Source organism: Panthera onca, chromosome F2 (assembly GCF_046562875.1).
Source record: "Panthera onca isolate mPanOnc1 chromosome F2, mPanOnc1 haplotype 2, whole genome shotgun sequence".
In the NCBI taxonomy this organism is placed as follows: Eukaryota; Metazoa; Chordata; class Mammalia; order Carnivora; family Felidae; genus Panthera; species Panthera onca.
Window position 1 is genome coordinate 23,947,799 of NC_138356.1, and position 27,708 is coordinate 23,975,506.

The window sequence follows — 27,708 nt, forward strand, 5'->3', positions numbered from 1 at the left end:
AGGGGTCAAAATATTCCCTGGAGCTGCAGTTTGCTTAAGTCAGTGCATTCTCAAGCCTGGTGTGGCCCCTGCCCACAGCGCAGAGCTATGGTAATATCCCGTGTGTGGGGTCTCATCTAGTCTGGCTCTGCTCTGTGGCTACACCTATTGTGGAGCAGAAATAGTTTGCATAAGACTATTCACTTCAGACCCATAGCTCCAGCTCCCTGGGCCATGAGACACTGTCATCTAAAAAACTTGTAGGAGAGAACAACAATACAGATGGAAAAGACGTACCAGTCTGTTGGGATTCTAGGGGAGACCTACAGACTGGTTCTGTTACTATTGACTGAGAAGTACCTTGTTTTGTTTTTAACGGTCTGTGCTCTCATTTGCATCAAGTGTTCTAGAAAAGTATATTCTAAATCATTTCCCTCTCTCCCCTTTCCGGAAGTACTCAAATACTAAATACAGACACACAAAAGAGGAAATAGTTGGACAGAAGCTCAGAAATCATGTGACCAATGACTAAGTTAAGTCTTTTCTGCTTACTGAAAGGAAAGAGTCTGATGATTACTTACTGATTCTCCTTGCGTTTTTAAAGTTTTGGGGATATTGAATCATGTTTCCATTTATACTTTTTTCTACTCTGTTTTCTTCCACATTCACTGAACCTGGGGAGCTACAGTGGATCTGCAACTCTTCTGATTCCAGTGTTTGGTATTCCCACTGTGGTAAGTAAAACAGCAACAAGTGCTTCAAGGGTGAGTTTTTACAGGAACGAACGTCACTTTGCTGTCGCGGGAACACAGGAAATGACCGTGTGTTCCAGCTGCTGCTGCTGGCAGCAAATGTGATGGCAGGTGACTGTCCGTGTGGATTTTCTTCATTTTTCACAGACTTCCCAAGTCTCTAAACTGTGTTGAACTTGACCTCTGAGTGCTTCTGTTGTTCCCTGTGGTCAGCTCTCTCCACTGTGATCCCAGTTTCAGATTCTTCCCAGTTTTGGCAGAATTCTTTGCTGAGTTTTTGCCTCAGACCCATACTTACTGGTTCTTCTTGAGAAGGTAGAATCATCCTAGCTGCCTTTTGGAATTGATTATTGCTCTGGTATGTGATTTTTTTTTTCTTCAGCAAAGCAGTGGGCATGTAACCGGTGCTTTTTAAGTGTTTCAGGTTGTGACTTTTGAGGGGTCTTGGAATTACCTCCCTAAGTGGATGTTAGCCTGGTTCCGTCAGTTACAAGCTGTGTGACCTTCAGCAAAAAATACTTAGCCTCTCTGTGTCCCAGCTTTTTTATCGGTAAAATGAAAGTGATTAAAAAACATTTTTTTTAATGTTTTTATTTATTTTTGAGAGGAGACACAGAGTGAGTTGGGGAGGGGCAGGGAGAGAAAAGGAGACACAGAATCTGAAGCAGGCTCCAGGCTCTGACCTATCAGTGCAGGGCCTGACTCAGGGCTCAAACACATGAACTGTGAGATCATGACCTGAGCTGAAGTCGGATGCTCAACCGACTGAGCCACCCAGGCTCCCCAAAGTGCAAGTGATTTTAAAGCTGTTTTACAAGGATTGTTGTAGGTTAAAGTTTTAGCACATAGCCATATAGAAACAACAGTACTGAGTACTTAAAAAATCCGCCATACCCTAATGCTATTAACTAGCTGTATCACTGTTTTTTTGTTTTTCCTCCCTATTTCTTCTCAAATGTCTGCCAGACTGAATACACAGCATCAGGGCTTGACTGCTGTTTTGGTTTGGTACTTTCTATTGCTTTGCTTATCATGGGTTGGCTGCCCTTTTCTACCTATTAGCTATATCGGGAAGGTTTGATACCTTCCACAAATGCTAGCTCTTTGAGATTCTGTTGGGAAAAAGGATTGGTGGTTTAATCATTTGGGGGAGATTTGCAAACGTACTCTGAGTTCTGCAAAGTTCTGTAATTAAAAAAAAAAAAACCTATTTAATCCCCAGATTTTCTGTTTTATTGTATTTTTTGAGTGTATTGACTATCCTGGAAAACACACTCTGACAAATGCTAATATAAAGTTACTTCCAGGGCATTAGAGTAATTGCCAGGTGTGAGAACACAATTTAGCTGTGTGATCAATCTTTTACACTTGTGGCTTTTTTCCATGTGTGGATTATACTGAATTCCCTTTCAGTTTATCTCTGAAATTTCTCCATCATAGAAGATCAGTTTCCCCCTTCGGGAAGCCCTCCCAGTGAACTCTGCGGCCAACTCTCTCCTCTCCTTTGACTTCTGTGTACCATACATTGATTATGTCACCTTCTTCTTCTTTTTTTTTTTTTCTTTTTGAGATTTTATTTTTAAGTAATCTCTATACCAAATATGGGGCTTGAACTTACAACCCTGAGTCAAGAGTCTCATGGCTCCACCAACTGAGCCAGGCTGGCACCCCAATTATGTTACCTCTGTGCCATGTTTCATGTGTCCTTATTTATTTTATACTTATTATCATTCTTCAGGTTTTTTTTTCTTTCTTTCTTTTTTTAGACAGAGAGAGAGTACACACAAGCTGGGGAGGGGCAGAGGAAGAGAGAGAGAATCTCAAGCAGGTTCCACACTGTTAGCTTGTCAGCACAGAGCCTGATGCAGGGCTGGATCTCACAAACCCTGAGATCATGACCTGAGTTGAAATCAAGAGTTGGTCGTTTAACTGACTGAGCCACTCAGGTAGCCCAATTATTCAGCTTTTAATCTTTTAGTAACAAAAATAGGATTTGTCTTTTGATTTGATTTTTGAGGGAGGATTTTGTGTCTTTCTGTCTAATGCTGAGAAATCTTGTGGTCCTTTCCTGCTGCCTCGCTGATGTAGGGACTGAGGGGAACAAGCAGGGTACACAGCTACAGCAGTGCTATGCCCACTGCCATGTTATTTTCTTCCCTACCTCAGAGAATCTGTCCTGGCTGAGCCCAAAATGCATGTGCAGGAAGCACTGATTCCTGTAGGTATTCCTGTGAGGCTGTTGGTAACAAAAACAACACCCTATTTAGTCTTTCCGTGAGGATGATTTCCATTTGGTGAAGCTATGGGATATTTACAGTGTATTAGTTTGCTAGGGCTGCCGTAACAAAACACCAAAGACTGGATGACTTCACAGAACTTTACTTCTCACAGTTCTGGGTGTGGAAGTCTAAGATCAAGAGTCATCAGTTTTGTTTTGTTCTGAGGCTTTTCTCCTTGGCTTGTGTATGGCTGCCATCTTGCGATGTCTTTATATGGTCTTTTCCCTGTGTGCACTCAAGCCTGGTGACATTCTCTATGTGTCTAAATCTCCTCTTCTTATAAGGACACCAATCATACTGGAGTAGAGCCCACCCTAACAGGTTCTTTTTAACTTAATCTCCTCTTTAAAGACCCTATCTCCCAACAGTCACATTAGAATTTCCACATATGAATTTGGTGGTGGGGAGGGGAGTTCAGCTAAAAACCTACAGAAATGGCAAGAATTAGCTGTATGTTCCTCAACTTTGGAAAAGGTAGAAGATGTGGGTGTGCAAGTCAGTCTAAAAGACCCTGGACACATGCCCCCTTGTAACTGAAGTCATCAGACTCTGATTCAGTTCTAGCCTTCATTTTATTTATTTATTTATTTATTTATTTATTTACTTACCTACTTACTTACTTACTTACTTAGCTATAGGTAGTCCAGAAACCCAAGAATTAATGGATTATTGAAGTAAACAATTATTTACTGAGCATCTAGCATGTCTGTTCTGAACATTGAGGATATTATATAGCAGCGAACAACAAAAACAAAAGTCCCTGCTCTCATGGAGTTTTTATCAGTAAAATATTCAGCATGTCAGATGGTGGCAGTTGCTGTGTAAGAAAAATAGAGCAGGGGAAGAGACAGGGTGCACAGATGGGGAAGGGTATTGCATTATAAAGTAGCATGGCCAAGGAAGGTCTCCCTGGGAAGGTAACATTTAGCAAGGGCCTGGAATAGTTGAGGGAATGAGCCATGCAGATATCTAGGGGAAGAGGTAGAGCACAGGGCACACACAAAGGTCCTGAGGTGGGGACATGTCTGGTGTGTTGGAAGGATAGCAGGGAGGTCAGTGTGGCTGTGATGGGTGAGTGAGAGGGAAGGCAGTGGAAGATGTGGTCATAGAGGGAAATGGAGAGGAGGTGAGGGCTTTGCAGGTCAGGGGCCAGATTATCTTTTACTGCAAGCAAACCTTGGTCTGGCAGCTGTGTTGACAATAACCTATAAGGGGGTGAGGGTGGGGGAACATGTGTTGGGAGGCTGTTGCGCAATAACCCTGATGAGAGAGATAATGGTGACTCAGACCAAAGGAATAGTGGTGGAGGTGATGAGAAGATTCTGCAAGGATTCGGAAGGTGGAGCTGACAGGACCTACTGACTGATTGGGTGTGTGCTTGTAGCATGGCCTTTCCAGCTAAACAGGTATATCTTGGTATGTTGCATGATACCCCACTCTGAGCAGGCCAGCCTCTTCTCTGGCCTTTAGTTGTACTTCTGCTGTTCTGTAACTTGAAATATCTGTATTCATCTTTCTGTTTCATGCAGTCATTTTGTGGTCCATCCAAAGCCCTATGTGCCCTACAGAGCCTAGTCAAGTCAGCTGAATTTAATGCAGTTTAACAAGCTTTATTTAACAGGCATTAAGTTTAGTTATGCTAAGGAGCACTGAAAATGCAAAAGTTAGGTAAGCTATGGCTGGTATCTCAAGGAACTTCTGGCTTTTGTCTTATGTGTAGTAGGATGAATAACTACAGTGTAGTCATGAATACATGACCTGAGGATTCATTCATTCATTCTGTAAACTGAGCATGGCCACTGGTAAGTCCAATAGCCATTTGGAGCTATAACTCTTGACTTATGCTGAACTAAGCCTGTTTATTCCTATATTTCCCATCTTATCATTCACCTAATTCCTAACCCTAACCCAAACCAGGGGTACCTTTTAATTATCTCTTTTACTGGGGCGCCTGGGTGGCTCAGTCGGCTAAGCATCTGACTTTGGCTTAGGTCATGATCTCACAGTCTGTGAGTTTGAGCCCCGCGTCGGGTTCTGGGCTGGCAGCTCAGAGCCTGGAGCCTGCTTCGGATTCTGTACCTCCTTTTCTCTCTGCCCCTCCCCAACTTGTGCTCTGTGTCTCTATGTCTCTCAAAAAAATAAATAAATGTACAACAAAAAATTTAAAAAAATTATCTCTTTTCCTTATCTTCCACATTCAATTTATTATTGGTGGTTCACATTTTCATTATCTCCAGAATATATTCTAAAGCCAACTACTTATGACTATCCTCTGCTTACCACTCACACCCCTGTCTCTCCTTTGGCCTTTGTAGCAACCTCTCAGATTCTTCTCTCTTCACTTCAATTCTTGCTCTTATGTAATTTGTTCTTGGCACAGGGGCCAGAGAGGTCTTCTGAAAATGTAAATAAGTCAGACAATGTTACTCTCCTTGTTTAAAACTTTCCAGTGGATTTCCACTGCAATTAGAGTGAAATCCCAACTTTATAGCAAGACCTCTAAGATCCCTTAAGATTGCCCCTGCCTACTTGTCTCATCCCTATGATTCCCACCCACCCTGTTTCATAACTTTCATTCACACTGGCTTTTATTATCATTATTGTTTATATTACCAACATAGCAAACATAAGAGTTACCCCTTAAACCATTTTCAAGTGTACAATTCAGTGGTATTAAGGACATTCACAATGTTGCGTAATCCTTACCTCTATCCCATTAACAGAATTTTCATAATCCCTAAGAGAAACTCTGTACCTATTAAACACTAATTCCCTATTTCTCCCTCCCTCTAGTTCCTGGTAACTTCCACTCTGCTTTCTGTCTCTGTGAATTTGCCTATTCCATGTACCTCATATTATGGTCTGTGTGTATGTGTCTGTGTGTGTCTGTATGTGTATGTTTTTGTTGTTGTTATTGACATGCCAAAGTCATTTCACCTCTCTAGTTAGTCTGAACTAACTAGAAATCCTTCTGATTAAAACACTGTTTCTCCAGTTTCCACAGGCCTGGTTCCTTCCTGTCACTCCCTGAGTAACGTAGTTGAAGTAACTCCATCATCCCTAGTCCCCACTCCTCCGTTTCCACCACACACACTCTTTATCCCATGACCCTATTTGATTTTTTTATGGGCATATACATTTCTCTTTTAATTTTTTATTTTGTAAATGTTTATTTTTGAGAGAGAGAGAGAGAGAGAGAGAGAGAGAGAGGGAGAGAGAAAGAATTCCAAGCAGGCTTCACACTGTCAGCGCAGAGCCTGAGGCAGGGCTTAAACTCATGAACTGTGAGATCATGACCTGAGCTGAAATCAAGAGTCAGATACTTAATCAACTGATTAAGTGCCCTTAATCAACCCAAGTGCCCCTTGGCATATACATTTCTCAATAGCAGGGCCCATGACTTCTTGTTCGTTGTTGTTTCTTTGGTGCCTAGAGAGATATTTGTCACATGATAGGCCAAGCAAAAGTAAGTAAGTGCACATTTCTCATTTGCCATGTGCCCGGCACTGTGCTCTGTGCCAGAGACATGAAAAACAAATGAGACCTTCTTCCTGTCCTGAAGGCTGATGCTGTTTTTATGAAGAAGATAGATATATAAATGAATAATTGTAGTAAAGATCTACAAATGACCATTGAAAGATGATCAAATACTATGAATGATTGTGTGTTTGTGACTGTGGGAGTAAGGAGGTGTGGGGGAGTCCGGGAAGGCTTAACAGTGTTGATGATATTTGAATACATTTTGAAGGAGGAGAAAGAATGTCTTGACTGATGATGACAAGGGCATTCCTGTCAAAAGGGACTGCATACTTATGTACTGGAAATTCCATTGAAGAGGTAAAATTAAGTGCTATGATGGTTCAACTCCGGCCAACATTTCCTCCCTAGACCTCTAAAAATACTTAATGCCAGCACTCAGAGTGGCATTGGTTTCGTTTTCTGTGCCAGCTGCCATTGCCTGGAATGATGGGTTAAGAAAGATTCTGAGGCAGTACTCAGTAGGAAAAAGTGCTATGATGGATTAGCAATGCTGGCCTTTACGGCTGCAGGTAAATTGGAGCCTCTTGTTCTGTGCATTTGTTGAAACTGGTTACCACTTTCTGTAATAAACCAAATATAGAACTTGATCACATACATGGTAACTCTAAAATAATGAAGCTATCATCCAATAGTTCCCAAACCCTTGTAAATAATAAAATCACATGCCATACAGTGTTATACGATCTTTTGATTCTTACATCTAATTATTTTTTGTAAGTTGGTCTTGTCTTCCCAGAAAAATCATAGACTTCCTTATGTTAAGACTAAGCCTTATATCTCTGTTCTCCACTCTCTAACACCTGAGCCCCCTGCCCACCTGCTCTGATGCCTAGCCCCATACTGAGCATCCACAGGGGCTCTCTAAACATTTGTCTGATTGTATTGAATATGATGACATCTTGTCATCATAATCAGACAATTTCAGACATGTGGGAACCTTCATTGGAAATACTCAGAGTCTGTCTTTCTCTGCCTCTCAAAAATAAACATGACTTAAAAAAATTAAAAAAAAATGGCTCTCCTTACAAGTGTGAGGTGATATCTCATTGTGATTTTGGTTTGCATTACGCTGATACTTTATGATATTGAACATTTTCTCATATGCCTGTTGGCCATTTGCACGTCTTCTTTGGAGAAATGTCTGCTCAAGTCTTCAGCCGATTTTTAAATCAGGTTACTAATTTTTTTATAATTGAATTATTATAATTATATGTTTTGGACATTAACCCCTTATTAGCTATGTGGTTTGCAAATATATTCTCCAATTCCATAGGTTGCCTTTTCACTTTGTTGATTGTTTGCTGTGCAGAAGCTTTTTTGTTTGATATTGTTCTATTTGTTTACTTATGTTTTTGCTGCCAGTACTTTTGGTGTCATATTTATAAAATCATTGTCAATACTGATATCTTGAAACTTTCCCTCTGTTTTCTTCTAGGGTTTTTATAATTTTGAATTTTATGTTTAAGTCTTTAGTCCATTTTGTGCTGATTTTTGTGTACAGTGTATTATAAGGTTCTAATTCCATTTTTTATTAAAAATTATTTTACATTTATTTTTTGAGAAACAGAGAGTGAGCTGTCAGCACAGAGTCTGATGTGGGACTTGAACTCACGAACCACGAGATCATGTCCTGAGCTGAAGTCAGAGGCTTAACCGACTGAGCCACCCAGGCACCCCCAATTTCATTCTTTTGCATGTAGAAATCCAGCTTTCTCAACACTATTTCTTCAAAGGACCATCCCTTCCCTATTGTGTATTTTTGGCACCCTGTCAAAGATCAGTTGACAATATATGCATGAATTTACTTCTGGGCACTCTGTTTAGTTCCGTTGGTCTCTATGTCTGTGTTTATGCCAGTACCATACTGTTTTTATTACTGTAGCTTTATAATATAGTTTGAAATCAGGAAGTGTGATGCCTCCAGATTTGTTCCTCTTTCTCAAGATTAATTTGACTATTTGTGGTTTTTGTAGTTCAATATGAATTTTAGAGTTTTTTTTTTCTGTAAAATAATGCCATTGAGATTTTGATTGGGAATGCATTGAATCTGTAGATTTCTTTGAGTAATATGGACATTTTAAGAATATTAATTCTTCTAGGGCATCTGGCTGCTCAGTTGGTAGACATTATGACTCTTGATCTTGGGCTTGTATGTTCAAGCCCCACATTAGGTGTAGAGATTCCTTAAAAATAAAATATTTTTTTAAAAAAGAAAGAATATTCATTCTTCTAATCAGTGAACACAGGATGTCTTTCCATTTGTTTGTGCTTGCTTAATTTCTTTCACCAGTGTTTTGTTTTCAGTATACAAGTCTTTCCCCTCCTATGTTTAATGCCAAGTATTTATTCCTTTTTTGTGCTATTGTAAATGGGATTGTTTTCTTAATTTCTGTTCAGGTAGCTCATTGTTAGTATATAGAAATGCAACTGATTTTTGTACATTTATTTTGAATCCTGAAATTTTCTTGAATTTGTTGATTAGTTCTAACAGTTTTTTAATGGAGTCTTTAGGATTTTCTATATATGAAATCATGTCTTGGGGTGCCTGGCTGGCTCAATTAGTGGAGCAGGTGACTCTTGATCTCGGGGTTGTGGGTTTGAGCCCCATATTGGGTGTAGAGATTACTTAAAAATAAAATCTTAAAAAAAAAAAAGGAATCATGTCTGCATGCAAGGAAAATTTTACTTCTTCCTTTCTGATTTGCATGCTTTTCATTTTTTTTTTTCTTGTCTAATTGATCTGACTAGGTCTTCTGGTGCTATGTTAAGAGTGGGTGTCCTTGCTTTGTTTCTGATCTTAGAAGAAAACTTTCAATTTTTCACTACTGAGTGTAATGTTAGTTATGGGCTTTTCATGTATGGCCTTTATTATGCTGAAGCCATTTCCTCTAATCCTAGTTTGTTGAGAGTTTTTATTACAAAAGTGTGTTGAATTTTGTCAAATTCATTTTCTGCATCTATCGAGATAATCATGTGATTTTTATCCTTCATTCTATTAATGTGGTATATTGCATTAATTGATTTTCATATGTTGAAACATCCTTGCATCCAAGATTGAATCCCATTTGGTCATGGTGTATGATCCTTTTAATTTGTTGTTGAATTTAGTTTGCTAGTAGTTTGTTGAGAATTTTTGTATCCATATTCGTTAGAGATATTGGTCCATTGTTTTCTTGTGGTGTCTTTGATTTAGTATCAGAGTAACACTGGCTTCATAAAATAAGTTTGGAAATGGTCTCTTTCATTTTTTTTGGAAGAGTTTGAGGATTGGTATTAATTCTTATTTACATGTTAGAGGGGTGCTTGGGTGGTTCCGTCAGTTAAGCATCTGACTTTTGGTTTCACCTCAGGTCATGATCTCACTGTTTGTGATTTTGAGCCCTCCATTGGGCTCTATGTTGCCAGTGTAGAGACTGCTTGGGATTCTATCTCTCCCTCTCTCTGTCCCTCCCCTACTTGCTTGTACTCTCTCTCTCTCTCTTTCTCTCAAAATAAATAAATAAACTTAAAAAAAATGTTAGCATTTCCCTGTGAAACTATCTGGTCTTAGGCTCTTCTTTGTTGGAAAATTTTTGATTACTCCTCAATTTCCATACCAGTTCTAGGTCTGTTCAGACTTTCTAATTTGTTAGTCCTTGGGTATCCACCTTGGAGGAAACTTGGATACAGGAACCAACCTCTTGCCTCCTGAGTGAAGCTGGAGGATAGGGGATCTTTTCCTGATGGTGCTGTGCCAGGTGCAGGGTTTCTGATAAAAGGAGGTCTTCTACTGACTCTGGTGAGTCTGATTTCACATTCTCCTGGGATACAGAAAACTTTCAATTAGTTTCTGACTTCTCTCAAAGGGAATTTGTCCATGAGTTGTTGTTGAATTGGTATGTTTATGAGGGGAAGGAGGGTCTTGGACTTCTTACTCTGCCATCTTGCTGATGTCATTCCCTCAGGGAGAGAGATGTTTTTAACTGCCTTCAATTTTTCTCATTATACAATTTTAATGGCATCTTTTGGGGAATGATATTCAGAATATTCTACTTACTGCAAATGATTTATAATAATTTATTGACATTATCTTTATTCTTCCATTTAGATAACATGAAAGTCCCTATCTCTATAGCTATTAAACCCTGTATGTCAATGAAGGGAAGCGGGGGATACGTGCATCTTTCCTTCATTCCAAGTAAGTCCAATGTTTTGTTTTTGTACTTCAATGAAAAGCGTTCAATAAGTATTAATGATAAATGATTGTGTTCCAAATGTACATGTATTTATTTTCTATTTCCATGTAACAAATTACAACAATTTTAGTGGCTTACAACAGTACACATCTATTATCTTGCAGGCTTTGTGTGTCAGTAGTGTAGGCATGACTTAGTTGTGTCTGCTTCAGGATCTCCCACAAGGTTTCAGTTAAGGTGTCAGCGAGGACTGCAGTTTCTTCTGAATGCTCAAGTATAAAAGAATCCACTTCTAAGCTCATGTGGTTGTTGGCAGTATTCAGCTCCTGTCTGGCTATTGGACAACACTTAGTTCCTTGCCAGATGGGCCTTTTCAATATGGCTTCTTGCTTCATCAAAGCCAGCAAGAGGGACAGTCAGCTAACAAGATAGAAGTCACAATCTTATGTAGCCTAATCATGGAAGTATCACTCTATGGCCTTTGCTGTATACTATTTGTTAGAAGCAAGCCACTAGACTAGCTCACACTCATGGGGGAGGGGATTACATAATGACACGGAGGTAAAAATGGAAATAACGCGAGACTTCGAATAATGTAATAGGTATATCCTTTGTCAACCATTAACTATTCAGCTCATGAGTAAAGTTGGGTTTTCACTAGTGAAAGGTCTGTATATGAGTAGGCCACAACTTTTTTTTTAAACATATGAAGATGATCTTTCTAGAAAAAGCTATGATGATGATGGGATAAAAGAAGGCAATATTTTTTGTTTTGTTTTGTGTTGTGTCTTGTTTTTCCTGTCTATGATTTCGTTTGTCATCAGTTTAGTAAAAACTAAGTTGGGTGATGGTGATAGTATCAGGATGGATTTGAGTGTCTGTGAAAACACAAAATTTGCTTCCTCTCCTGCTAGTCAGCTCTGTTCCCTGTAAGCCCTAGGATCCCAGGAAACTTCAGTTCTAATTATCATCATTATCATTGTTGTTTTCATCATTGCCATCATTTACATCCTAACCTATATTTGGAGCTTACACTTTAAAAAAATGCTTTCACATAAATAAACTTAAACATTTCTCCCCTGATTTTAGTTCTCAGTTTACAAGACAAAAGATTGCTGAGAATCCAGAAATAATACATGATAAACTTGTGTTTTATTTTTCCTGAATCTAATCGTTTAACCTGTATTTTGAAACTTTGTTTCTGCATTCATGTATTCATTAAAAAATATTTAAAAATGCACAGTATATTTTAAGTAGTGTGGTAAGTATTGTGAATTCATTGGTAAATAAGACTTTCTCTTGACCCTCAAGAATCAGTGCAATGGGAGAGAGAGATCTGTAGATAATATGGTACAGTAAGTGAAATGATAGCATTAAGGCTTAGTGATAGCACAGAAGAAAGAATAATCAATTCTGTTCACTCCACTTTCTTGGCCATGGGCGAAAGAAATAATCTAAGTTTTTGCCTGGCTGATGTTCTATAATTTCTTCCTCTTTTCTCAGGTTTTGTTTACTGCTTTGTGTGGTGTGCTTTATCTACCACCCCCCTCTGCCCACATTTGGCAGAAGTGATTATTTACATAACAAATGCCCTCATTTTCAATTGAACCTCTTGCCCTTACATACAGGAAGCAGATTGTATCCTTCCAGGCTGAAGTAATAATACAATACAGAGTCACTTAGTGTTCTCTGGAAAGCAGATACCAAAAAGGAATTAGGCATACAAGAGATTTCTTAGGGGAAATGATGTGAAAAATAAAGTGAAGAGGAAGCCAGAGTAGGCAAGGAGCAAATTCAGATTGAGATACAGGTCTGATACCTTTGAAATGAGAGAGGAAAGGAAGGAGTATCTGGTAAGAGGGTCATGAGACCAAAATGCATCCCTGAGATATTCTGAGCCAGGTAACTGGGGAGCCTTAGAGCAAAGATTGCTGTCACATCACAGGTATCCTGAGACAGATAGGGGTAGTTTGGCTCTAGTGTCCTTGTGGAGTTTGGTCATTATAGGAGCAGCTTTGGTCATGATAGGAGCATTATAGGAGTTTGGCTTCTGGATGACTTCTGAGATAGATCTGAAAGTGTAGCAGCTGAAGGCTGTCTGCCAACTACCCTTCTCCCAGTAGGTTCTTTGGAAGGGAGATTTGAGTACCTTACCTCTGTGGCCACCACAAATACCTTAATTGTTCACTAAATATAACATTTATATGACATTATGTTAATTCAGTAACAAAAGAATTGGTCATATTTTAAAAATTGGATTATTTATATTTTTTGGTGTTGGTGTATATGTTCTTTATATTTTTTGGATATTAATCCCTCATTGAATATATCATTTGCAAACATCTTCTCCCATTCAGTAGGTTGTCTTTTTGTTTTGTTGATGGTTTCCTTTGCCATGCAAAAGCTTTTTATTTTGGTGTAGTCCCAATAGTTTAATTTTGCTTCTGTTTTCCTTGTCAAAGTAGACATATCTAGAAAAATGTTTCTATGGCCGATATTAAAGACATTACTGCTTATTTTTTTCCAGGAATCTTATGGGTTCAGGTCTTATATTTAGGTATTTAATCCACTTTGAATTTAGTTTTGTATGTAGTGTAAGAAAGTGGTCCAGTTTCATTCTTTTGCATGTGGCTGTCCAGTTTTCCCAAAACGATTTGTTGAAGAGACTGTCTTCTCCCCATTGTATATTCTTGCCTCCTTTGTCATAGGTTAATGGACCATGAAACTGTGGGTTTATTTCTGGGTTCTGTATTTTGTTCCATTGATCTATGTGTCTATTTTTGTGCCACTACCATACTCTTTTAATTATTATAGCTTTGTGGTATATCTTGAAATCTAGAATTGTGGTACATCTAGCTTTGTTCTTCTTTTTTAAGAGGACTTTGGCTATTTGGAATCTTTTGTAGTTCCATACAAATTTTAGGATTATTTGTTCTAGTTCTATAAAAAACGCTCTTAGTATTTTGATAGGGATTGCATTAAATCTGTAGATTGCTTTGGGTAGTATAGACATTTTAACAATATTTGTTCACCTAGTCCATGAGCATTGGAATATTTTTCCATTTGTTTGTGTCATCTTCAATTTCTTTCATCAATGTTTAATAGTTTTCAGAGTATAGGTCTTTCACCTCCTTGGTTAAGTTTATTCCTAGGTATTTTATTTTATTTTTTTTGGTATAATTGTAAATGGGATTGTTTTCCTAATTTCTCTTTTTGTTATTTTATTATTAGTGTATAGAAATGCAGTATATGTCTGTATATTAATTTTGTATTTTGCAACTTTACTGAACTCATTTATCAGTTCTAGAATTTTTTTGGTGGAATTTGTAGGGTTTTCTTTATATAGTATCATGTTATCTGAAAATAGTAAAAGTTTTACCTCTTTCTTACCAATCTGGATGCCTTTTGTTTCTTTTTGTTGTCTGATTGCTATGTCTAGGACTTCTAGTAGTATGTTGCATAAAATGGTAAGAGTAAACATCCTTGTCTTGTTCCTGATCTTAGAAGAAAAGCTCTCAGTTTTTACCTATTGAATATGATCTTAGCCATGGGTTTTTCACATAGAGCCTTTATTATGTTGAGGTATGTTCCCTCTAAGCCTATTTTGTTGAGTTTTTGAATGTTGTACTTTGTCAAATGCTTTTTCTGCGTCGGTTGAAATGGTCGTACAGTTTTTATCCTTTCTCTTGTTAATGTGATGTATCATGTTGGTTGATTTATGTATATTGAACCACTCTTGCATACCTGGAATAAATCCCACTTGATCCTGGTGAATGGTTTTTTAATGTATTGCTAGATTTGGTTTGCTAATATTTTGTTAAGGATTTTTGTATCTATGTTCATCAGAAATACTGGCCTGTAGTTCTCTCTTTTTTTGTAGTGTTTTTATCTGGTTTGGTATTGGAGTAGTACTGGCCTCATAGAATGAATTTGGAAGTTTTCCTTCCTCTTCTATTTTCTGGAACAGTTTGAGAAGAATAGGTAATAACTTTTCTTAAATGTTTGGTAGTATTCACCTGTGAAGCCATCTGGTCCTAGACTTTTGTTGTTGGGAGTTTTTTGATTACTGATTCAATTTAATTGCTGATAATTGGTCTGTTCAAATTTTCTGTTTCTCTCTGATTCAGCTTTGGAAGGTTGTATGTTTCTAAGAATTTATCCATCCCTCTAGGTTGTCTAATTTGTTGGCATATAATTTTTCATAATATTCTCTTATAATCCTTTGCATTTCTATGGTGTTGGTTGTTATTTCTCCTCTTCCATTTCCGAGTTTATTTATTTGAGTCCCTCCTCTTTTTTTTTTTAAATTGTCTGACTAAAGTTTATCAATTTTGTAAACTTTTCAAAGAATCAATTCCTGGTTTCATTGATTACTTAGTCATATTTTTTATAATGCTTTACAATTATGACCTGAGTTTTCCTAGAATGTATTAGAATGTCTGTGTAAAGTTTGGGGCCATATTCATAGAAATCAACCTTATTTTTATGGGCCTATAGCTACTTCAATTCAATAAAATTTATAATAACTTGAACCAAAAATAGGTTAGGGATGGAAATTATTTATTTTGAGGCTTTATAGCTTTTCTGGTGAATTATTTATATGCTATTAACTGATTAGTAAAAAAATAAAGCTGGACTTTAAGCCTCCTTCAAAGTTATATCTGAAAGTTCTTGGAGTTGTCTTAGCTGAACTCAAAAACAGTTCTCTTTGTTATACATGTTTCTTGTTTCACTCTGATACCCACATTGGTATCCCTGGCCTACTGATTCATACAAGTAGTACCTCACTTTGACCATTGTTCATGTGTCCAACATGACCACAGTGATGTCCAAGGGCAAAAAGCTTCTCAAGATGTAAACTGCTGAGATGTCAAAGCAGCACTTCCTTTCTTGGAGTCACTGAAGACTGGCATCATGCTGTGTTCCATGCAGAAATTAAAAAAGTTTCATTGTCCTGCATCACCACTGGTAGCACTGCAGTACTGCCATATACCCATGTCTCAAGGAATTCCCTGTGAAGACACCTCTTCAACTTCTACACACATCCCTGCTTTTGGAGTGGTGCCAGACACAGTTCATGGAGTGGACCATAGAACCACTGTTTGGAACAGACCCTATGATGTTCTTTTCCACAGTTTACCCTACAAGTAGAGAAGTGGAGACAAATTAGGAAGTTGGTGGTACTTTAGGCTCAGAGTGATGAGGGCCTGCATTAAGAGACTGCCGATGGGGATAAAAAGTGGACTAGTGAGATTTACTGGAGTTGGGGATTCTAGTGCCTATATGGTGGTGAAGGTGAGGAAATCAATTTTTGGATCTGTTGGGTGAGATAACGGACAACACTTGAAGACAGATATTGAATGCATATGTGGGACAGGTGTTTAGAAGAAAAGTTGAAACTAAAGATGATGATTTGGGAATTATCACCTTATGTGGTACTTAAAGCCAAGGAGAGTGTGCAAAGCGAAAATTGAGAGCTGAGGATACAGCCCTAAGAAAGAGAAGTCAATGAGGAGAAGGAGTCAGAGAGGTTGGAAGACAACTGGGAGAGAATGGTAGCACCAATGCCAAAGGAAGGAGTTTTGAGGAAGGAGCTGGCATTTCTGTTAAGCACACCAAGTTCAGGTTAAAGATGGAAAAATTTTCTTTTGATTATGGCTACAATGAGTCATGGTGACTTTATTAGGAAAATATTTTCAATGAGGTAGTGGTTATAATAAATTTTTTAAAAGTAATCTTTACATCCAACATGGGGCTTGACCTTATCACCCTGAAATCAAGAGTCACATATTCTACTGATTGAGCCAGCCAGGAGCCCACAATAATTGTTTTTATCATAAAAAAAGATTGTACATATTTTCTAGTTGGGCTAACTGAATAACTTAGAAGAGGTGAGCAAAATGCAGTGTTTACTGGAATTTTCCATGTTAAATGGTAAAAGGGAAACCATGAAAGAATAATAAGATAACTCATACATACAATTTCTAATCAAAAGGTTCAGTTTTATTCTCCAAGAAGTCTTTCATCAAAACTCCTAAGGGGTGCCTGGGTGGCTCAGTTTGTTAAGAGTCCAACTCTTTTCTTTCTTTTCTTTTTTTTTTTTTTTTTTGAGAGAGAAAGAGAGTGTGAATGGGGAGGGGCAGAGAGAGAGAAGGAGAGAGAGGATGCCAAGCAGGCTCTCCACTGTCAGTGCAGACCCCAACGCGGGGCTCGAACTCAGGAAACCATGAGATCGTCACCTGAGCCAAAGTCAAGAGTCAGATGCTCAACTGACTGAGCCACCCAAAAGCCCCTCCAACTCTTAATTTTGGTTCAGGTCATGATCTCAAGTTTCATGAGATTGAACCCCACATCAGGTTTTGCACTGACAGCATGGAGACTGCTTGGGATTCTCTCTCTCCTTCTTTCTCTGCTGCTCCCCCACACATGCTTTCTCTCTCTAAATAACATTAAAAAAAAACTCCTAAAATATGGGAATGAGTTGATTATCCTCATTTCCTTTCCTTTCCCTTTCCTTTTTCTTGAACTTCCTAGCAGAACTGGAACTAGAACTGGAAATTTTACATACCCACCTGATAGTTTTCTCAAACACATAGGTTCCTCTATTTTTAGGACTAGTGCACATAATTTTCACTGTGAAATATTCTGTTGGATTACAGTCTATTAATTACCCTCTCTGAGCTTCAGTGTTCTCATCTGTAACCCAAGGATAACAATACCCACGTAGCAAGTTGTTGTGATTACATGAAATAATGTAGGAAAAGTAAAAGACATATTTTAAGTGTACAACACATGTTAATTATTATTTATAAAAGAATCTATTATTTGAGGGACTAATGAGATTTGTTTTTCTTTTTAAGGAAGAGATATTAAAAAGTTATATTTCAATCTCTATTTATCCATAAACTCCATGGATTTGCCAGTGCGCAAAGAAGTTATTTGCCGGGGATCTGATGATGTTTATTCTTTTTGCAGAGCTCTGAAGGGAGGTAAGCATTCGATTCACATTACTTTCAGAATAGAACATAATAGTTTGTGAGAATGTTCTGAATGTTAAATGCACTGAAAATGTGAAATTCCTTTTCTAATCATTTTTTTTATCCAAAGATTTTTACTTTAGCAGCTTAAACAACATTTTGTAATTATGTTACTGAATTATTATTAAGATGGTACTTATTTGAGTCTGTTAAAAGGTATACTAAAATTTTTACCTTGTTCAGATTAATATTGTACATTTATCCTTGGTTATGGATCCCTTTTTCTAAACATTACACTTACTATTTTTTATAGAAACTCACTAAACCACAGCCAAGGGAACAGGCTTGGTGGAATCAGCAGGGAAAGAAAAAAAAGTACTTTTTAAGAATTTTATTAAAAAAAAGAAAAGAAACTCACTCGATTTTTTTTTTTTTACAGTGGTTTCCTCAATATCTTCCCCTGCTTTTTTCTGCCCTGATAATATTCACAGAATTAGAAAATTTCAGAGTTCAGGACCTTAAAGGTCACTTACTATAAATCAAGTAATTTTTAGACTAGTATTTTAAATAGTTTAAATGTTTATAAATATTATACTGTCACATTACCAAAAAATTGGAAAGTGTAAAAAAAAGTCAGAGAATCTTATTTCCAAAGACATTTTGGAGTATTTCCTTCTGAGTTTTCAATGTATGTACATTGTTTATGTACTTATAAGTATGCTACACCATAATCATTTCTTTTTCTTTTTTTTAATTTAAAAATTTTATTTTTATTATTTTTATTTTTTTTAATTAAAAAAATTTTTTTAACGTTTATTTATTTTTGAGACAGAGAGAGACAAAGCATGAATGGGGGAGGGTCAGAGAGAGGGAGACACAGAATCTGAAACTAGCTCCAGGCTCTGAGCTGTCAGCACAGATCCCGACGCAGGGCTCGAACTTACAGACCGAGAGATCATGACCTGAGCCGAAGTCAGCCGCTTAACCGACTGAGCCACCCAGGCGCCCCTAAAGATTTTATTTTTAAGTAATTTTTATACCCAATGTGGGGCTTGAACTTACAACCCAAAGATCAAGAGTTGCATGCTCTACTGACTGAGCCAGGCAGGCACCCCAATAATTTTCTTTTTATTTATTTTTTGTTTGAGAGAGAGAGACGGGGGAGAGAGAGAGAGGGTCAGAGGGAGAGAGAAAGAACCTCGAGCAGGCTCCATGCTCAGCACTCATCACAGAGCCTGATGCAGGGCTCTATCCCACAACCCTGGGATCATGACTTGAGCCAAAAGCAAGAGTCAGATGCTTAACCAACTGACCCACCTAGGCGCCCCAATAATTTTCTTTTTAAAAATTAATGTATTTAATTTTTTGACTAGATAATTCATGTGGTTCAAAAATTGAAGTATAAACATTACATAGTGAAACATCTCCCTTAGTGGGTATGCTTTGATTTATTTAACCATTCTCCTATTGGACAATTAATTACTTTCCTTCTGACATTTTTACTATTATAAATAATATTGTAATAGATATATCTTTGTATATAATTTTTCTCATATTTTAGATTTGAATATGTTTGCAGGGGTTACATATAACTGCCAGGGAAATATCCAAGCTTAATTGGGTTGACTGTATTTGTGGTTTTGTTTACATAAGGCCAAATCGCTTTTCTAAAGGAATCTACCCTTTTATACATTATGTCACCATCAATATGTATGTATTTTAATCTCTGTAGTTTAATCTCAGCTCTTGTTGATAGTGGGCATTATCATTTTTAAAAAAAGAAGTTTTAAAACAACTATTAGGTTTAAAAAAAACCCAATTGTTTTATTAACATTTAAAAATTGCTATTGCAGTTGCATATTTTCTTATATAATTAATTACCATTAACTTGTACCCTCTCTTGTTTAAAAAAAAAAAAGAGGTAGTTTACATGAATATATTAAATTTAGCAACATAGCATAAATTAGATATAGATGGGACAAAAACTGGAAAACAATGGCTGGGAATGAATGGAATGAGAGTAGCATAAAAATTCATAATAGGCTTATACCGGCTCTAACATCGACATCAATTTGATCTTGTGTTTCCTAGCATTCACTAAGAAAATTGCTTCTAAGTACATTAGTTTTTTTGCTATGCAAGTGAAACTTCAAGATACGTCTTCCAGTTGACCATCTCTCCACAGCTCTGACTTGTCTGCCACCCCCAAACCATATGCAAATAATGGAGTTGGCATTGCTTATATGTCTGGGCTCAGAGTTGGAAAGATCTGAGGCTCTGTCCCAGCTTTTCCATCTACCAGCAATGTGAGCTTGTGTGTGTGATTTAGCCTCTATCAGCCTTATTTTCCACACCTGTGAAATGGGGATCGTGAAACCTATTGTACATGGTTTTAAGGCTATAATTAGAAAATGTATATAAAAAGGTTAGTGCAGTACTTAGAATAAGAATTCAAGAATTATAGTTGTCGAATAATAGATATTGGTATGGGTATTAGGAGTCGTTTTGTTCCTGATTTTACAGTCCTGTCATTTTTACAAGTGAGGGAACTGATGCCTGCAGTGGTTCAGGAACGTGTCCTTCACCATTTGGAGAGCTAGTAACAGAGTAGCCTCATGACTCCTAAGGCCCAGTCTTCCAGTGTACCATGCTTTCTCTTGGGAAAAAAACAAAAAACAAACAAAAACCCTTTTGGCAGATTACTTTTTTTTAAAGCAACTGTTTCACAATCCCACCTAATCTCTGATAGATTATGTTGACATTTTATCTGAGTTTTCAAAGTTTCACTTTCTTGAGATCTAAAATGTGTCAGACTCAACCCAGTCTGCTGGCTTTTCCTTCCCTCCTGCATTTCCTTCCACAAACATCTGTTGAACCTAATTTGAGCAAGTCATGATTTAGGCTCCGGCGATCCAAAGTTGAATGATAGTGTCCTTCCTCAGAAGGTCCCTCTTTCTGGGAAAGACAGTCCTGGACAAAAATTAAAATAAAATGTCATAAATGCTGATAGAATTATATGCTCCTAGTTTAACTAGATAGTTACCAATTTACTATGACAGAAATCAGATAAGGTTTCAGAGAGTATTTTAGTAAAGTCTTGAATCTGAGAACATCAGAGAGGAGGAGGAAGGACATTCCTTGGAGAAGAAACAGCATATGCAAACACATATAACCCTGAAAGAATATGCTTTATTTGGAGAGTAGTTTTTTGTAGCTGGAGCAGAATGTGCTGTAGGGAATTGCTGGAGATGAGCCTAGGAAAGGGGACAGGAGTGAGCATGTAAGTCATGCACAAGATATTGGCTTGCATCTTATCGTCAGTGGGTAGGGATGACCCACTGAGATTTTCAGTTTTGCAGATAACTAGTGTCCATATGGAAGGAGGCGGGGGTTGGCTGAGGTAGGAAGCTGGGACGGAAGGAAGTGTAGCCAGGAGGCTATGTGAGAGACCACAAGGGCTGAACAAAGATGGCGGCCTGGGAGCAAAGGGGAGGTGAAGAAAGAGGGCATATTTGGAGACAGAACTGGCAGGACATTCTGACTGATTTGATGTGGCAGGCAAAGTTTAGGTAAAATCAAGGGCTGGTGGAGGGCCAGTGACTGGGATTAGTGGAAGTGCCATTATCTGAAATGATGTGTGCAGAAGGGGCAGATTTTTAAAGAGAAAGCAATGAGTTCTGGTTTAGGCATATTGAGCTCAAGGTAATTTTGGAACATTTAAGTAAACATGTCCATCTGGTAGCTGAGTATATGGGCTCAGAGCTCAGGACATTCTGATTTAAGAAGCATTGATGCTATCAAGACCCTTGAAAATTTGGGAATCAAATTAGTAAGTACCATACATATCTACTTTTAAAATAGTTTTCCTTTTGGTATTTGTTACAAAAGTCATATATTTTTAGGATATGATATTTAGAAAATATAGGCAAGCAAAAATAAAATGAAAATTACCCACAGTATTACCACATCTTACACACACACACACACACACACACACACACCCTTGTTTCTTTTTAAAAACACATTTGGAAATAAATAAGTGGCTATTTCAAAGGCATCTTAAACTCAATTATCCATTAGACCTGTTTCCAGGGTTTTGCTTCAGTGGCTGTAACAAAATACCAAAAACTGGATGGCTTAGAACAACTGATATTTATTATCTGATTGTCTGGAAGCTAGAAGTCCAAAATCAAAGTATTGGCAGGGCTTTGCTCCCTCTGAGGGCGTGAGGGAAGGATCTGTTCCAGGCCTCTCTCCTAGCTTCTAAAGGCCCCAGGCGATTCCTGCCTTGTAGATGGCCATCTTCTTCCTGTGCCATTTCACAGTCTTCTCACTATGCATTTCTGTCTCTGTGTCTAAACTTCCCCTTTGTATAAGGACACAGTCATATTAGATTAGAGACCACCTCATCTTGACCATCTGCAAAGGCTCTATTTCCAAATAAGGCCATGTTCACAGGCACTCGGGGTTAGGACTTCAACATCTTTTTGAGGGACACGATTCAACTAATAAAACACCATCTGAGGCTTGGGTCCTACATTCTACATGGTGGGTAGGAAAAGTGTGCTGGACCACAAGTGAGCTGCATGGGAAGTGTAGAGAGGGGACTAAACAGGGGCTCTGTCTTCCTTTTCTCTGGCCCTGCCTTAGTTCTCTCCTGGCTTCTTAAATGTGGGCAGAAGTTTCAAGCTAACTTCCCATAAGAATAGAATGGGATCTATGAGCAAACTATGAGCTTTCTAAGAGAGACAAAACAATTGAAAAAGAAGACTACTATACAGAAGAGGTTAGTGCCCCTTCTTCCCACCTGACCTGGTAAACATTTGGGCAGTCTCCTCAGATAGAAATCTCAGAGTTACTCGATTTCTTTCTCAAATTCTCAAGTCTCATCCATCTCCTTACCTTCCTCTCTCACACAAAGTTTTCAGGATTGGCTTCACAGCCAGGGCCTCGTACTTAGAAGGGCTTCACATTTGGAGTTTAATATTCTCTGATCATAGACTTGAGATTCTTATTAATTTTATCTTTAAGTGTGTGTTTTATAAGTGAAGTCTGATGGGACAGTGGGGCATGCATGCAGTTCCCCTAGATGGGTTCTTGGCTCCCAGCTGCCCACTCCTCTGCTGGCACCCTGGACCCTGCTTGGGACCCCCTCCCAGCTACAGCCAGTGACCCCTGCTGCCCTCTGTCACTGGTGAGGGCCTGTATGCAGGGAGGGTCAGGATCAGGTGCAGGTGCCCTGCAGTGTCTGAAGTGCAATGTGGCCATGACCCACCCCACCTGGACTGGCAGGACCATGGGTGCATGGGTTTTCCAACCATCAGTGGGTTCCCTCCCCACCAACAGGTAGCTCCTGGAGGTATTACATGGAAGTTGCAAAACGCTTGAAGGTAACTCATGTGACAGTGGGCCTTTGGGAAGGAAAGAGGCCTAATTTGTCTTCTTTGCCCCAAACTGAGGCATGAGGCACCTGGCAGCACAGGGGAGAGAGGCCCCCATCAGGCAGCCCTCAGGCCCACGCTTCGCATAAGTGCCCCACTCATGGAGCAGCCCCCTGGGTGTCCCTGAGCTTCTATACTCACCTTTCACTCTGTGCCAAGAGACCATTCCCTTGGATCATTCCATGCCTGGCCATATCTTCTCTTCCTTCTTTCAAATGTCCGATGTCAAGCTTGTGCTAGTTTTCTCTGGTCAGCTTGAAGCACCTTCTGGGGATGAGCCACCAAATACAAACTGTGTAATTTCAGTGATTCTGCCTCAGAGTTAAAAGCTCTGATATTTGTATTTAAAACTGTCATTGTGCAGGGACGCCTGGGTGGCTCAGTCAGTTGGACGTCTGACTTTGGCTCAGGTCGTGATCTCACGGTCCGTGAGTTTGAGCCCTGCGTCGGGCTCTGTGCTGACATCTCAGAGCCTGGAACCTGCTTTGGATTCTGTGTCTCTCTCTGTCTCTTTGCCCCTCAGCCACTCACAGTCTCTCTTGAAAAGTAAATAAACATTAAAAAAAAAAACCCTGTCATTGTGCAATTTAAGATGAATGATAATTTAAAATTTTGTTTTACTTCAAATGAGATTAAATAACAAATAAAAAATATCATGGCAAGTCTAGAGAGAGACTGTAGAGGAAAAGAAAAAGCTTTATATTTCAGTACTTTTCATAGAATGTCTCTCCTGCCTTTTGAATAAGAGGCCCCCATTTTCATTTTGCACTGGGCTTTGTAAATTTTATAGCTGTTCCTGAAGCCAGGTACCCAGGGACCAGGTACTAGCAGTTGGAGATGCAGAAGTGACCAAAGCAAAGCCCCTGTCCTCATGGAGCTCATGAACTAGTAAACGAGATCATTACTAAGTCATGAAATAAGACAAAAATGAAGTAAGATTCAGTTTCTGGTAAGTGCTCTCAAGGAGAGCAGCAGGCTAATGAGATAGATCATAATGGGGGAGGGCACCTGAGCTGGTGGTCATGGAAGGCACTTACCTCTTCTTCTCTTCACTCCTGTCACCACCTCCTGACCTCTAACTGGTCTCCCTGACTCTTAGTGCCACCCTTAAATTCATGTGTGATATGGTCATGTGACCCACCTTTCTAAATAAAATCTGATCATTTCACACTCTTGGCTGTTCTTTCATTGCCTCCATTCTCTTAAATGTGGAACCTGAGCCCGTTTTTGCTTACTTCTTAGCACAAGATGTAGTTCTTAGCACTCCTGCTTCCCTTTTGCTTTAATAACGCTGAGCCTCTTGCAGGTGTATGCATTAGTCATACTGATTTTCACTTTCCTGCCTTTGCTCCTTTTTTTCCTGCCACCTGGAAAATCCTTCTTGTCCTTCCTTCCCATCCTTTATGACAATTCAACCCACTTCCTTCTCTTTTCTAGATTCCCTTCCCACCAGCATCTTTTGAATAACAGTCATTATCATATCAATGATAATATTAATGGCATCATTGTTATTCACAAGATGCCATGGAAAGAGGGTCTAGAAAGGAGAAGGAATAACATTTAATGTTATAATAACTAAGATTTTACTGTCAGTAACATTTAATGAGTGCTACATTCCAAGCATTGTTGAGCACTAACATGTATTAACTCATATAGCCTTCATGATCCTCCTAAAAGGTAGGTGTTACTATCCATTGCCATTTTACTGAAGCACAGAGAAGTTAAGTGACTTGCCCAAGGCTACACTCCAAGTAAGTAGGAGAGCTGGGATTCAGATCTGGAACTATCACTCTTACCAAAATGCTATACTACCTTAATTCTTACTGCATCTTTTCATTGCATTGTATTGGAATGGCTTCTTTGCATGCCTATATCCCCAGTAGACTTTAACTCTTGCCCCTTGTCTCCTCAATCCCTGGTATATAGTAGCTTTCAATAAATACTTGTTGAACTATTACATTTGAATTGGATTGGTCTTGAATGAAAAATTAGAATATCATGAAGACATGATCACTTTACTAAGCTCAAGAAATAACATCTCAGTGTGCTAACACCCCTAATAAGGATATACCCTTGTGAGAAGTGAGATGATTCATTTTCAGAAATGCCAAATAAAAGCTGTGCTGTCTAGTTAACAGTAGGTTTACAACCTGTTGGAAATATGTACAAAGCCCTCCCCATCATACAATGGAGTCCCAAACCCTTAGACATTTCACTTCCTGGCTCTTCTCTCTTCATTTCCTGGGCTTATTTTTCACAGGCTTTGCAATGACCATGTGCCAAAGAACTGAAGTCTCTGAATTACCTCAAGGAATATACATGTGTTCCAGTCAGACTACTTTTTGGCCTTACATGGGTATAGGCAACTTCCAGGCAAGGCTGTAACCTCTGTAGTCCTCAGCCAATGAGGAATCAGGGGAGGGACTTGCATGCTAGGAGATAAATTGTCTGTTGTAACTGCCCCCAAGTGTGCCTGTCCATCAGATACCTGCTCTTTCAAGAATGTTGATTAAAGCCTCGCTTCACTGTGCTCCAAGTCTCCGTGTCCCTCCTTTGATTGGGGCAGTGGGATTATTTCTCACATCCAGAAGCAAATAGATGTTTTTTTGTGAAAATAGACATAATCTGTTCATTTGCTATTAAGGATTTTCTTTGGCTAGTTAGGAGAACAAGAATGGTTATAGTTTGCATTTGACTATTTATATTACTTTAAAAGATATTTTTGGCCACTATTGCTTTTGTTAGAGATTCAAAACATTTCTACTTTTCTATCCTTACCCTGTAAATTCACTCCTTTGGTGTTTCTGAGTGGGAGAGTAGAGTATGTTTTTTCCTGCACTTCTGACTCTGTCCACAACTTCTGCAGGGCCAGGTCCATGGCTGTGCATTTCAGCAGTGACTACTTAGGCTTCTCAGTGGTGGGATTGGAAGGAGATTTGGTTTCCTGGCTGCCTCCCAACTCTCTCCTCCACCTTTATAAAGATCTATTTTACTCTGTTGAAGGAGTAGCAGTATTAAATATGCACACATGTAATTTGGGATGAAGCATATTAGCACTGGCTTATTCATTCATTCATTCACTATTGAGACAAGTAGGCCTTAAAATTTTGTATCCCCTAAGGGATGAAATATAGGCTGATACTGAGAGATGCTTGGGGTGGCAAGGAAGCGATAGGAGACTCATAGCCAGGGTAGGAAGTTAGTTACTTCTCTACAATTCGCTTGGGACTGCTGCTGCCAGTAGCAGCATAAAAGGTACACTCCATACTATATTAAAACAAAATCACCCAATGACGACCAATATAATTTTTTGTATTTTGTATTTTGTTTGTAGAGACTGTGAATACAACAGTACACTTCTCCTTCAGGGGAATACGATTTTCTAAGGTATTGTTCAAGAGTCATTTTGTACTTTCTTAATCTTTTGCAGTAACAGATGTGTTAAGAATTTGAAACAGCCATTCACAACTTCAAAAATAGCTATTCAGCCTTAAGGTGTTTAAGATTTTGGTTTTTGCTTTTATTTAGTTTGGGGTGTTTTGCTATTTCTTCTTTCTGTAGAATATGGAAATACGGAAAAGTAACACACAAAAAAGCTCTTTTTCACTTCATTTTCTTCCTCTAACATCCATGGCTAAAAGTAATGCAAATGCTCATAATTAATATGTTGAATATCTTTGGGTAAAAGCACTGGATGACCGCCATGTATAACTCAGTAACTGCCCCCATGAATAGTAGTGATGTAATTTTAGATATTTGCATTAGATCCCTGGCAAAGAAATTTTGGATATGTTTCACTTTGGGTACCTATCTTATTTATTTATTTATTTATTTATTTATTTATTTATTTATTTATTGAAAGTTTATTTGTTGAGAGAAAGCAAGTGTGAGAGGGGGAGGGGCAGAGAGAGAGAGAGAGAGAGAGTGAGAGAGACACAGAGACAGAGAACGCCAAGCAGGCTCTGCACTGTCAGCCCAGAGCCTGACGCGGGGCCCAGAAGCTTAACAGACTGAGCCCTCCAGGCACCCTTGGGTGACTATTTTAAAACAGTCATTTAAAATGCATATCCTTACCTATTTTTCTAAGGATATTGTATGTTTGAAAATCTCACAGACTAGTTTCAAAAAACTGTTGAAAAAATATCCCCTTATAATATCCCTTTATAGTTGGGAAATAAATAGGTTTCTGCTCACTGGATTCAAAAGGCATACAAAATTTCATCTCATTAGGAAACTGAGATAATGATAACCAATTTAATTTAAATGGCTTCCTCCTAATAAGACAAAATTCTTATAAAAGTCTTATAAAATAGAGGCATCTAACATTTTATTTACTTGTATTTCTTATTCCTCATTTTAGGGACAATACAGATGTGTTGCAGAAGCCATCACTGGAAATACTGAAGAAATGCTCTTTTGTCTGAATTTTACTGTCATATATGACCCTAATTTCAATTAGAATAAATGGAGTATATTTTTATTTTTCAAAAGTCTTATTGCTGACTTAAATTTTTTTCCCCACAGTGTATTAGTGTGCTAGGACTGCCATAACAAATAGCAAAGAT

The 27,708-nt window shown here is 38.4% G+C and overlaps 1 protein-coding gene across 1 annotated transcript; it reads left to right on the forward strand.

Annotated features, from left to right (window-relative positions):
• The first annotated feature begins 438 nt into the window (after positions 1 to 438).
• LY96 (lymphocyte antigen 96) lies at positions 439 to 27,633 on the forward strand. The gene is made up of 5 exons (XM_060610742.3): positions 439 to 713; positions 10,638 to 10,727; positions 17,586 to 17,714; positions 26,478 to 26,530; positions 27,504 to 27,633. Exons 1-5 carry the CDS (start codon positions 602 to 604, stop codon positions 27,600 to 27,602), a joined length of 483 nt encoding a protein of 160 aa, XP_060466725.1. The 5' UTR covers positions 439 to 601; the 3' UTR covers positions 27,603 to 27,633.
• The last annotated feature ends 75 nt before the right edge of the window (positions 27,634 to 27,708 follow it).

What these genes read in the sequence shown, in the direction of transcription:
- LY96 (XM_060610742.3), top strand. Translation starts at nt 602, where the DNA reads ATGTTTCCATTTATACTTTTTTCTACTCTGTTTTCTTCCACATTCACT. An exon ending in TGTTTGGTATTCCCACTGTG is followed by an intron (nt 714 to 10,637) that starts GTAAGTAAAACA and finishes TCTTCCATTTAG; the next exon opens with ATAACATGAAAGTCCCTATC. An exon ending in GCATCTTTCCTTCATTCCAA is followed by an intron (nt 10,728 to 17,585) that starts GTAAGTCCAATG and finishes TTTCTTTTTAAG; the next exon opens with GAAGAGATATTAAAAAGTTA.